The sequence below is a fragment of the Schistocerca cancellata genome, chromosome 2 (genome assembly GCF_023864275.1).
Source record: "Schistocerca cancellata isolate TAMUIC-IGC-003103 chromosome 2, iqSchCanc2.1, whole genome shotgun sequence".
Lineage (NCBI taxonomy): Eukaryota > Metazoa > Arthropoda > Insecta > Orthoptera > Acrididae > Schistocerca > Schistocerca cancellata.
Window position 1 is genome coordinate 441,533,236 of NC_064627.1, and position 13,912 is coordinate 441,547,147.

At 40.4% G+C, this 13,912-nt stretch overlaps 1 protein-coding gene across 1 annotated transcript; it reads left to right on the forward strand.

The window, feature by feature from the left end:
• The first annotated feature begins 524 nt into the window (after positions 1-524).
• LOC126154869 (craniofacial development protein 2-like) lies at positions 525-1,472 on the forward strand. The gene has a single exon (XM_049916192.1). It carries the CDS (start codon positions 525-527, stop codon positions 1,470-1,472), a length of 948 nt encoding a protein of 315 aa, XP_049772149.1.
• The last annotated feature ends 12,440 nt before the right edge of the window (positions 1,473-13,912 follow it).

The following is a 13,912-nucleotide window of genomic DNA, read 5'->3' on the forward strand; positions in this document are numbered from 1 at the left end:
CTCAACTATTTACATTTCTTCGTTTGATCCTGGTTGTCGCTTTTGGGACATTCCAACGAACAACAACGTTTGTATATTTAAGTCGGCTAAGATTCCAGCCGTCTCCCTCTGAAATTTAACTTACCCGTGTGGAGTTTGCTGGTCTCCCATTGGGCGCCTGCCCAGGTGGCAGATAGGGGAATGCTCACCAGATATGGTGGGTAACGGGGAAATAAAATACCCGGGGTGGACCAAAACTAGCAACTGCTGCCTTGTAGTATGATATTGGCTTATCAAAGGCTAAAGGAAGAAAACATTGAGTAAAAATTACCTGGTCCTCCGGGTTGGGGATTGTGCAGTGGGCCAGCTCCTCACTCACATAAAAACATAAAAATGCTAAAAAACCTAATAATATGCCTCGGAAAAATTGGAACTTTGGACGACGAACTGGCGATGAGAAACGGAAAATTATGTTTGGACGCTGGAATGTGCAAGGTGTTTCCACTAAAATAAATTTACTACCTGCAGAACTTGACATGTTCAACATGGATGTTGTCGTACTCTCTGAAACAAAGAAGAAAGGCCAAGGAGAAGAAGAACTGGATAATTATGTACATATCTGGAGTGGGGTATCAAAAGCAGTAAGAGCCAAAGCAGGAGTCTCCATTATGATAAAGAAATCATGGAAAGAAAGAATCACAAATTGGACATTCATCAATCAACGTATTATAACTGTTGAAATGACATTATTTGCTAGGGAAGTTGTGATTATTGGCGTATATGCACCCACGAACGACACAAAAGATAAGGAGAAAGATACATTTTGGGACACCCTCAGGGAGACTATTGAAAAAATCCCAAGAAGAAAGGAACTGATTATCATGGGAGATCTGAATGGAAGGGTAGGAATTAGAGAATCTTGTAGAATAGCAGGAAAACATGGAGAGGACGAATATAATGACAATGGGGAACGATTGATTGCAATTTGTGAACAATTTGATCTAAAAATTACCAACACATTTTTCAAACATAAGGACAATCATAAATATACTTGGCAACAGAACACCAAAGAACTTCGTTCTATAATAGATTACATTATCATTAGGCAAACAAGTAGTTTCAAAGCAGTAGACGTCAGTTCTTGTAGGGGACCCCAGTGTGGATCAGACCATTATCTAGTTAAAATGAAGTCTTTCTGGCCATGGAAGAATGCAAGGAGTGATACAAGTAACATAAATAAAACAAACCAGATTGAGAAAGATGAAAATTTACCTTTTAATATTGACAGCCTACAAGACGAAAGTATCAGAACACTCTTTGCGGCCGGGATGGAAAGGAAACTGGTTGAATCATTTGAAGGAAGTACAGAGGAAATATATGACTATATAAAAGCTAATGTGAAAATCATAGCAACGGAGGTGTTGGGTAAAAAAGATAGCAACCACAACCGTGCAGCAGAGTGGTGGTCAGAGGAACTAGAGGTCCTCGTTTGAGAAAAACGAAATGCGTTCCTTCAGTGGTTGAATGATAAATCAGAAGAAACAAGATCAAAACACAAGGAAAAGAAGAATGAAGTGATGAAAAAAATAAGGATGGCAAAAAATGAAGCATGGGAAAGAACATGTGCCAAGGTGAATAGCAAATTAGGATTTGGGAGAGCAAAAGAAGCGTGGTCAGTATTGAAAAGGCTTCGACAGGATACAAAAAGCAAAACTAATCTCCAACTGATAACACAAAAGGAATGGGAAGAGTATTTCCAAAAATTATTAAATGAGGACAGAGAAGAATATCTAGAAGGAGGAACAGGGGAAGATAAAGGACATGAAGATGATGAGATCCAGATTTTAGAAAGTGAAGTACTTCAGGCGTTGAGAACAGGAAAGAATGGTAAATCACCGGGACCAGGCAATATCAATCTGGAGTGTCTGAAATATGGTGGTGACAAAATTGTGAAACTGATAACACAGCTCTTCAACAAAATGATACATGGAGATTCAATACCCAACGAGATGAAGCTAGGTTACATTAATACAATATTTAAGAAAGGGGATCGCAAAATTTGTTCAAACTATCGAGGAATTTGTGTTACAAACACATTAATGAGAATTTTTGCGAAAGTAATTAAAAACAAACTGGAAAAAAATTTTAGAACCCAAGAAGAACAATGTGGATTCACGGCTGGGAGATCATGTGTAGACCATATTTTCACATTACGACAGATTTTGGAGAGACATAGGGAAAAATCAAAAAATATAGGATTAATTTTCATAGATCTAGAAAAAGCATATGATACTATTCCAAGAAAATTACTTTGGAGAGCACTACATATGGCAAACATAAACCCTCCCTTGATTAAAATAATACAACAGATGTATAAAGATAACATTTGCCAAGTGAAAGTTGGTAATAAACTTTCACAGAAATTTAGAACAAGCAAAGGCCTTTTACAAGGCTGTCCCATGTCACCATCATTATTTAAAATCTATATAGATATTAGCCTTAGAACATGGTCTCGTAAATGTAATAGTATGGGATTAGAAATAAGAGATGGAGTTTACCTACATCATTTATTGTTTGCTGATGATCAAGTAGTCGTAGCACAAGATGGGGAGGATGCTAACTATATGTGCAATCAACTAGCAGTAGCATACAAAACTTGGGGGTTGAAGATTAATTACCAAAAAACAGAATACTTGACGACTGATTCAGATGAGCTATACATTGAAGGAAAGAAAATCAAAAAGATAAACACTTTCTGTTATTTAGGATCCATTTTAGAAATCGAGGGAAAATCAGAGTCAGAAATCAATAAAAGAATTAGTAGCGGACGGAGGGTCACTGGGATGCTTAACTCAGTCTTATGGAGCAGGAATGTAATGAGCAGAACTAAAAAACTAATATACAAATCCATATTAGAGAGTGTGGTTCTGTATGGAACGGAGACCTGGACAATTAACATGAAGCACATTAAAAAATTACAAGCTCTAGAGATGGACTTTTGGAGAAGATCGGCAAGAATCTTCGGGAAAGAAAAGATAAGGAACACGGAAGTAATAAGGAGAATGGAAATAAAAGAAAGAATATATGACATAATGGATAGGAAGAAATTACAGTGGTACGGGCCTGTACGACGAATGGAGAAAACCAGAATACCAAAATTGATACTGGAGTGGGAACCGGAGGGGAGAAGAAGAAGAAGAGGACGACCTATGACAACCTGGCTCCAAAATGTACAGCACACAATGAGGAGAATGGGCGCAGAGGAAGAGGACACACAAGATCGAAACACCTGGAGAAATATTTTGAGATTATAGTTTAAGAACGTTTATTGTTTGTATTGTAATTTCCAAGTAAATTATTATGTTGGAGATAAGCCTCTGTAATGAGGAAAAGCTCAAAATAATAAATAAAAATAAAATTCCCTGTTATGGAAGTTCACAAACGGTATTTTCTGCCTTGTTGCCGTTGACGTTCCGGTTTTCTGCCTTGGTCGTTGACGTAATTTTAGGCAGTGTACTTTGCTCGGCGTGTCGTTGCTGTCCAGTGCGGTGTGTAGTTCGACAGCTGAGGTATTTTTGGTCTTTGTGGGCGCCAATATTCTGTGTGTCGTGGTTGTTTTGGTGGTTGCGTGGAGCGGAACTAATTTGGTTGATTGGTCGGTCGGCTGTCTGTCGGTTGGGTTGCCTCCAGATTAAGAAGTCATTGGACAGGCTGCCTATCTCACCTAAACAGGCGTTAGTGTTACAATCCCAGGCCGAGCCTTGGAATCTTCTGAGCATCGTTCCTAGTGTGTTATGTGGTAATTTCCCTATTTGGATTTTAGTTATTTGGCTGATGCGTGGCTTTCAGCCGAGTATGAGTATCTCTTAAATTAATGTTCTTGTCTTGCCCTTAAGGCATGAGATTGTTATATTTTTATATGGGGCCTTCAGCCGAGCCGGCCGGAGTGGCTGAGCGGTTCTAGGCGCTACAGTCTGGAACCGCGCGACCGCTACGGTCGCTGGTTAGAATCCTACCTCGGGCATGGATGTGTGTAATGTCCTTAGGTTACTTAGTAGTTCTAAGTTCTAGGGGACTGATGACCTCATATGTTAAGTGCCATAGTGCTCAGAGCCATCTGAACCATTTGAACCTTCAGCCGAATTTTACTGGAGAGGTTTTAAGATAAGGCCTTCAGCCTTTTAGATTGAAACTCTTTCTAGGCCTTAAGCCATTAAACATATTTTGTTGATATGTGGCCTTCAGCTGAGTATTAATCCCTCTTAAATTAATGTCCTTGTCTTGCCCTTAAGTCATGTGATTGTTTTCTGTGTTTTATATGAAATGTTTTAAGATACGGCCTTCTGCCCTTTAAAATTGAAACTCTTCTTCTAGGGCTTAAGCCATTAAATCATTTGTTGGTGAGCAGCCTTCAACTGAGTTTCAATAACTCTTAAATTAATCTTCTTCTCTTGCCCTTAAGGCATAAGATTGTTATGCTTTTGCATGGAGCCTTCAGCCCAATTTGCATGAAATGTTTTAAGATAAGCCTTCTGCCTTTTGATTGAAACCCTTCTTCTTGCTTAATATGTGACCTCCAACCTACTTACATTAAAATTAAATTCCTGAGGCCTTCAGCCGATTAGATTGAAGGTTAAAAAAACATCCTTGGGTGAAACCTCCAGAAGAACCTTGTATTTCAATTTTACTTAAACGTTTTGTCTTGGATTTTGAATGTGGCCTTCAGCGAATCTTAAGTTAATCAAAGGTGGTCTATTAAAGTTTTGAGTGTTTTGCATCGTTGTTATAATACTGTGTGTTGATAAATAAAGTTTTTATGTTCAGTGTAACTGACAGGAACTCATTTTGGCCCCTTTCCACAATCTAATCTTCTCTGTCCTGCTACGCCAGGCATTTCAGAACTGTTTTCTTTTTCTGCAGATGTTAAGAAGACGTTTGGCATGAAATATTGAAAATTATTTTCTCCCACACTTCTAGATTTTACTACGAAGATTACTAGCTTTCTGCAGCTAAACAGTCTTTTTTTTTGTCTTAATTTACCTTAATGTTCCTGAAGACAGATATAAAACTGCAGAAACAGTAGTCCACTGATACTCATCACTGGCCTTGTTTCTCGAATTTGTCATAACGTTCATCGACTGCTCAAACGACTCCTCGTACGAATGCATGCTCTCGCAGTGATATCCGTTAATAACATATTCTCGAGTTTCAAGTTGCGTCAAGTGGTTAACTGTGCACAAGGTTTCGGCAGAGATCTCCTCTGCCATTGTCGAGTGGCTGACTGTCGTGTGGATGCCGCTGCCGTGCTTATGTAGCCGCGCCGTCACCAGTGTCGTCACTGGTCAAGTGGTTGACTGTGTCCCGCGCCACCCCGTATGGTGACATTTCGATGGTGCGATCACCGCGTCCACTTCAACTCCCCAGCCACAGGATCCCATACCATACTCAGCTGCAATTGAAGGTATTGCCCAATATTTTGATCTCTAGAACCGGTTGGTCCACTTAATAAAAGAAGTCTCGTCCAGTGCAATTCGGTGTCCAATTTTCAGTGCAGTGCCACTACAGCTGGTTCTTCGGGGAGCATAGGCACTAACACCTTTCACGTTCTATGCGCTGCTGCTCAATAGTATGGACGGTGTGCCCACACCCACGCGATATTCTGTATATTCCAGGTGTTCAGAGGTCTTCATCGTCTTTCACTGGCATCATTAGTTGTCAGATCTTTGCTGGGGGGCGTGAAGACTGTCGATTTTAAGTCTCCTCGGGAGCCATTGTTGTTACTGAGCCACATAATGGTAAAAACAAAATCTTCAACTCTTCTTTGGAGGCCTTCTGCTTTAGTGGCTTAGAAGAAAGTGCTTGCTAAATTTGCCTATTGTTGTAACCGCTTTCTTTCAAAACTTTACGTACGTGGCTCAGTTACCTTGGCATGTTTTCGGCATCTGAGACGGTTTCAACTCAATGTACCAAGATTCTCCGACCGTTTCTGTGAAGGGTGGTGGTAACTGGTGGTGTGCAGTTGCCGATCCGTGTGGGGGGGACTTGCGGTAAGTGCTGTCACCGAGAAACCCATTGGGTTTACGGCGAATAATGACGTCCAGGAATGACAAGGAATTGTCCTTCTATACTTCCATCGTGAACTTTATGTGGTTATAGATGTTTCTAATGTGTTCCAGGAGCTGTTCCAGCTTTTCATGTATATGAGGCAATATAACGAAGGTATCAATGACGTGACGATAAAATCAACCAGGCTTTGCAGGAGCTGTGTCCAAGTCAATGTTCTCGAAATCCACCATAAAGAGGTTGGCTACAACTGGAGCTAATATACTCCCCATCGCGACGTCAGTCTGGTTGAAATATTGTCCACCATATAAAAATACGATGACGTCCACGACGGTGTTGTCAAAGAACTGGGACAGCAAGTCTACAGACACACGTGAATATGTAAAAAAAAACATTTACAGTAATCATAATATCTCATTCTACATCTACATCTACACACCGCAAGCCACCCAACGGTGTGTGTCGGAGGGCACTTTACGTGCCACTGTCATTACCTTCCTTTTCTGTTACAGTCGCGTATGGTTCGCGGGAAGAACGACTGCCGGAAAGCCTCCATGCGCGCTCGAATCTCTCTAATTTTACATTCGTGATCTCCTCGGGAGATATAAGTAGGGGGAAGCAATATATTCGATACCTCATGCAGAAACGCACCCTCTCGAAACCTGGACAGTAAGCTACACCGCGATGCAGAGCGCCTCTCTTGCAGAGTCTGCCACTTGAGTTTGCTAAACATCTCCGTAACGCTATCACGCTTACCAAATAATCCTGAGACGAAACGCGCCGCTCTTCTTTGGATCTTCTCTATCTCCTCTGTCAACCCGACCTGGTACGGATCCCACACTGATGAGCAATACTCAAGTATAGGTCGAACGAGTGTTTTGTAAGCCACCTTCTTTGTTGATGGACTACATTTTCTAAGGACTCTCCCAATGAATCTCAACCTGGCACCCGCCTTACCAACAATTAATTTTATACGCATACTCCCAGATATTTTACAGAAGTAACAGCTACCAGTGTTTTGTTCTGCTATCATATAATCATACAATAAAGGATACTTCTTTCTATGCATTCGCAATACATTAAATTTCTATATGTTAAGGGTCAGTTGCCACTCCCTGCACCACGTGCCTATCCGCTGCAGATCATCCTGCATTTCGCTGCTATGTTCTATGCTGCAACTTCTCTGTATACTACAGCATCATCCACGAAAAGCCGCACGGAACTTCCGACACTATTTATAAGGTCATTCACCAAGGCGTAACGTTTAATTCGATCGATGAAGCCCGCCGTATTTTTTATGTGCTGTAAAAAGTGTGCAGCGTGCGTCTAGCAGAGACTGGCCAAATGTTTTCAAGGGGCTGAAGGTCGGCGATCCGATGGTGTCATTACAGCCCTTTAATGGTATATCCTCTTATGTATCTTCGGCAGACTATGGAACGTGGATGGTCCCGGTGCATGAGAAAGGAGATTCTTAATAAAACTCTCTTCCAGCAATGAGTGCGTTGGAAGCTCCAAAGTCTTTCTCACTGTTCTGGGTGCTGGGTCCGGAGGCAGTTGTGGTACTATCTGCCTTCAGAATCAGTCAGATTTTCGCGTCATAGTCGGCTCGTTCCATTGGGACGGCAGCATTGCCCCTGTCAGGTAACAGGACGGTGGTCAGAGGATCGTTGCGGAGAGCAAGGAGGCCATCGCGCTCAGCTCTAGTCATGGTTGGTACTTGTGGCTTGGATTTTAAAAGAATTTCTTCTGTCGTTTCACTGGGAAACTTAAGAACAGTTTGTTCAACGCCACTTAATATGTCAGTGCAAGAGATACTCTGTGGTAAAGGAGCAAATTTAAGTCTCTTCATAAGCACTGAGATGGCACCCGGGTCGAAGTTTCTTGCTGACATGTTGATCACGGCACGTTCTGCAGTTTTTCGTTCTGCTCAAAGTTGTTATTGTAAAAGTGGACTGAATTTCCTTTCCTGTTTCTCCAGCCTTGATGACCTTACTTGTGCCAACATTTCTGAGTCGATCCAGTCCCAATATAACGACGCAAGTGACCACGTCAGTGGCGGGTGGACAGCCGAAAGCTCACGGCCGTCTGTGTCGAGCTCTTTTCTGGTGAAGTGTATCCTCTCCAGCAGTAGGGCGAAACTGTCATAACGAAGTACTCTTCTTGTTATTGCAGTCTCGATGTGATGGTTAATGACGGCAAATCATGAGACCGTCTTCTCATCACGCCAGCGTAATAGAAAGGCTAGCGAGTTCAATAAATTCGTCTTCTTAACGCGCAACTTCCCCAGACGTTTGATTCTGCAAAACGCCTCCTCTCCGTAGAGGTGCATTATGTACGAATGCACACTCTGGCGGCGATGTCCATTGATAAAATATTCCCGGGTTTCAGGCTGTGAAAAGTGGTTAACTGCCCACGAACTCTCGACGGAGATCTCCACTGCCACTGTCAAGTGGTTGACCGTCTTGTGGATACCTTTTCCGTGATTACGTAGCCGTGCCGTTGCCAGTGACGTCACTGGTGCCCAAACCCGCATTACATATGGTATTGTTTTGGTGTCGCGACCGCTGCCCCCGCTTCAACTCCCAATGACAGGATCTCAGGCCATATTCAATCCACCGTCTTTATTGAGGGCGTTGTCCGATATGTTAATCTCTAGTGGCCTGTTTAATAACAGAAGTGTCGTCGAATGCAATTCTAGTGCAGTGCAATCCAGTTTTGTTGTTGTTTTTTTTTTCGCTCGAAATGATAAAAGGCAGTACTTGTACGGGACCTAACTCACTAGCATACACAACTTCTTGGGGACAACAAGAAGCTTCACCTTTACGTCAGCTACGTACTATTCTATAGCATTACCTATTAATGACATCTCCTCTGCACGTTTACCTGAGGTTGTTGTTGTTGTTGTTGTGGTCTTCAGTCCTGAGACTGGTTTGATGCAGCTCTCCATGCTACTCTATCCTGTGCAAGCTTCTTCATCTCCGAGTACCTACTGCAACCTACATCCTTCTGAATCTGCTTAGTGTATTCATCTCTTGGTCTCCCTCTACGATTTTTACCCTCCACTCTGCCCTCCAATACTAAACTGGTGATCCATTGATGCCTCAGAACACCTCCTACCAACCGATTCCTTCTTCTAGTCAAGTTGTGCCACAAACTTCTCTACTCCCCAATCCTATTCAGTACTTCCTCATTAGTTATGTGATCTACCCACTTAATCTTCAGCATTCTTCTGTAGCACCACATTTCGAAAGCTTCTATTCTCTTCTTGTCCAAACTATTTATCGTCCATGTTTCACTTCCATACATGGCTACAGTCCATACAAATATTTTCAGAAACGACTTCCTGAGACTTAAACCTATACTCGATGTTAACAAATTTCTCTTCTTCGGAAATGCTTTCCTTGCCATTGCCAGTATACATTTTATATCCTCTCTACTTCGAACATCATCAGTTATTTTGCTCCCCAAATAGCAAAACTCCTTTACTACTTTAAGTGTCTCATTTCCTAATATAATTCGCTCAGCATCACCCGACTTAATTCGACTACATTCCATTATCCTTGTTTTGCTTTTGTTGATGTTCATCTTATATCCTCCTTTCAAGACACTATCCATTCCGTTCAACTGCTCTTCCAAGTCCTTTGTAGTCTCTGACAGAAGTACAATGTCATCGGCGAACCTCAAAGTTTTTATTTCTTCTCCATGGATTTTAATACCTGCTCCGAATTTTTCTTTTGTTTCCTTCACTGCTTGCTCAATACAGAGATTGAATAACATCGGGGAGAGGCTACAACCCTGTCTCACACCCTTACCAACCACTACTTCCCTTTCATGTCCCTCGACTCTTATAATTGCCATCTGGTTTCTGTACAAATTGTAAATAGCCTTTCGCTCCCTATATATTATCCCTGCCACCTTTAGAATTTGAAAGAGAATATTCCAGTCAACATTGTCAAAAGCTTTCTCCAAGTCTACAAATGCTAGGAACGTAGGTTTGCCTTTCCTTAATCTGACTTCTAAGATAAGTCGTAGGGTCAGTATTGCCTCACGTGTTCCGATATTTCTACGGAATCCAAACTGATCTTCCCCGAGGTCGGCTTCTACCAGTTTTTCCATTCGTCTGTAAAGAATTCGTGTTAGTATTTTGCAGCCGTGACTTATGAAACTGATAGTTCGGTAATTTTCACATCTGTCAACACCTGCTTTCTTTGGGATTGGAATTATTATATTCTTCTTGAAGTCTGAGGGTATTTCGCCTGTCTCATACATCTTGCTCACCTGATGGTAGAATTTTGTCAGGACTGGCTATCCCAAGGCTGTCAGTAGTTCTAATGGAATGTTGTCTACTCACGGGGCCAGGTCTTTCAGTGCTCTGTCAAACTCTTCACGCAGTATCATATCTCCCATTTCATCTTCATCTACATCCTCTTCCATTTCCATAATATTGCCCTCAAGTACATCACCCTTGTATAGACCCTCTATATACTCCTTCCACCTTTCTGCTTTCCCTTCTTTGCTTAGAACTGGGTTTCCATCTGAGCTCTTGATATTCATACAATTGGTTCTCTTTTCTCGAAAGGTCTCTTTAAGGGTATACGGAATGAGTTTTTTGATGAAAAAATTCATTTTTGGGTTAATTCCTTTTTCGAAAAATTTAGACTCTTCCGTTTAATACAATGTATAAAATATTTGGATGACGTGAACTGAACTATTTTAAATAATTTTTTAAAATGATTTCGACACACGATGTTCCGCACCTTGTATATGAGACGCGAAATATACCTGATATAGACAGCCTTGTCAGAGATATAATTGAGTACAAGAGAGTTAGCTTTTCTCTTGGCAACACTGCTAGACAGTTGACAATAGATTCTGCACCATTTGTATCGTTTCCTTTGTGAGTACATCCATGTCATTGTTGTGGAAGTCGTATGTGGAGAAGTCATTGAGTTTTCTTTCCTTCAACATGCCAATACCTAGTCTGAAGGTATTTAGAAAGCGTGTACATTGGCGCAAGAAAGTAAAGTGTACTAAAAATTCGTTTGATTCATCTTCATCGCCGTGGTCCCGTGGTTAGCGTGAGCGGCTGCGGAACGAGAGGTCCTTGGGGTGAAAAGTTTTATTTTGGTAGTCACTCAAGATGGCGCCAATAGAAGAGTGTTGTGACACATCTCAGTCCTCAAAAAGGTTAAATTAAGTAGTTCATCATGAAAGGCATCTTTTTTGTGAAGTGTAACTACTGGTTTCACGAAAAATGTGCGAAAGTGAATTTAAAATTCATAAAAGACGAGTTTCCATGGTCGTGTCCACTTTTCGTATTGAGACGGCTGAACTCGTAAGTACCGTGAACTCAAAAGAAGAAATTATTAAATTGATTCAAAGTGACATTGAAGCGCTGAAGGCGGAAATTTTAGCATTGAAACAAGAAAATTCTGAACTGGTTATTGAAAGAAAATCCTGCGTGTGTAGAAATCAACCCATTACTGAACAAAGTGGCAAACATCCGCATTTGTGTAATACGGCGAATAATACCACAGAGAACTCAGTCAGTGAAACAAGTGGTAAATATAAATGGAAAACAGTTTCCTATAATAAGAAGGACAAACGTAAAAGTGCAACGAACAAAGAAGATGACAAAAACGATTTTCTGTTAATAGGTGATTCTATATTAAAAAAATGTTATTGTGCCGGACTGCAAGGTCGATGTTCGACCTGGAATCCAATCGCATCAACTCAACAAACATTTTAAGAATGTACTGTCCACGAAAAGAAACACGGGTGAAACTGGTAACAAAACTTTAAGTACCGACGATTACAGAGGTGTCTTAATCCACGTGGGCACAAACTCCATCCGCAGTAACAGTGAGGAATAAATCGTGAATGAAACACGGAATCTGATTAGATCGGCGAAAACTGTGTACCCAACATCCAGGCTGGTAATTAGTGGAATTATTCATCGAAGATCGGTAAGTGATACTTACATCAACAGGATAAATACCGGCATTAGGGAACAGTGCAACAGACTCGGTGCAGTATTCATTGACCCAAACAAATTCTTAAACTGCAAGTGTCTGGGAAAAGACGGCGTGCACTTGAATAGACTAGGCTCCGTGATCCTTAGCAAAATGTTCATAGACGTGTGTTAAGTCCTAAGAAGCAAGGGAAACTAATTCATTGTGATAGGGGTGGCAAAGAAAAAATTCAAACTGAAAATAAAAAGTTTAGGTACCAAACAATGGATGCACGTCAAATAACTAAAAGCAAAAACGATCTATTGATGCACTGGAATATAAATGGCTTAGGGGCAGAACTACCAAATCGTAAATTCTCAAAAATCGACGAACTAAAAATTCTGCTTTCAGAATCCGTAAATATTAAAATAATCTTCCTAAATGAACACTGGTTAACAGAAGATAGTATAAAAGTACTAAATAGTATTAATAATTTTGAGGTAGCTGCTAGCTTTTGTAGAATAAGCAAATCTCGTGGAGGCTCCTGCATTCTTGTCAATTCTTCCATAAGTTATACAGTAAGAGATAGTTTTAATTATTTAAATGAAGACAGCGGGTTTGAAAGTTGCTTTGTAGAACTAAGTGATCTGAATACACTGGTTATAGCAATCTACAGAAATCCTGGATGTGGAAAAAGTGTTTTTAACCAAATTCGAATGCCTCCTGGAAAAACTCCAGAAAGAAAGTAAGAAAAAAGTTGTTATAGCAGCAGACTTCAACTTAAATGTCTTAGTTGAAAGCAATGATTCCACAAAATTTCGTGACTTAATTCAGAAATCTGGTTTCAAGCTAAATTTTTCTGAAGGCACTAGGGAAAACAGCAGATCAGTGACCTGAATTGATAATATTGTTACTAACTACAAATTTGACAGTGGAAATAAGCACAAATACTGCTTAGACTTGGGTATTTCAGATCACTCAGCTCTGTTTCTTGAGCTCCCAAAAGCAAATAACCTAAAGCCTCCAGAAGTGTGTATAAAAAGGGATCTCAGTAAAGGTAAAACGGATTTATTCCGCAGTAAATTAAGTATAATAAGCTGGCCTGTAGACTACAATTGTTCAAGCTCCATAAACTATGACAAATTCTTGAATTGTTTCTTAGAGGTATTTAATGAATCATTTCCTCGTAGGTATAAGCAAAAGAAAGTTAATGGTAAACTCAAATAGATGACAACAGGAATAAAACTCTCTAGTGCCAGAAAGAGAGAGCTCCACAATGAGTTAAAATCAAACAGAAATCCAGATTTTGTTATTTATGTCAAACAGTATAAAGCTGTATTTAGGAAAGTTGTAGCAGCAGCTAAAAAAATGGCAAATAATAAATTCATATGAGAACACAGCAATAAAACAAAAGCAATGTGGTCAGTTGTTCAGTCTGAACTAGGAGCCAAAGTAAAAATTCATGAGATTTTGAAAATTAGACATGAAAATGAAATTATAGTAAACCCTGTTCAGATGTCAAGTTGTTTCAATGAATTCTTCCTAATTGTAGTAAGATCGGATGTGGATATGACATTCTATCAGGGCATCACAAATTTGGAAAACAGCCAGAACACATCTTTTAAACAATTTCAAAAAATAACCCAAAGGGATGTGGTAAAGAAAATATTGCCTCTAAAAAACAAAACCTCATGTGGGTGGGATGAAATAACAACATCTGTAATCAAGTATGTGTACGATATTATTTCCCAACCACTGTCAACTATTATAAATCAATCTTATGAACAGGGATGCATTCCAGAGGTATTGAAATATGCTGAGATCAAACCTCTATTCAAGAAAGGATCGACAGAAGATATGGGGAATTACTGCCCTGTCTCTCTCTTGCCAGTCTTCTCTAAAGTGTTTGAAAAGATTGC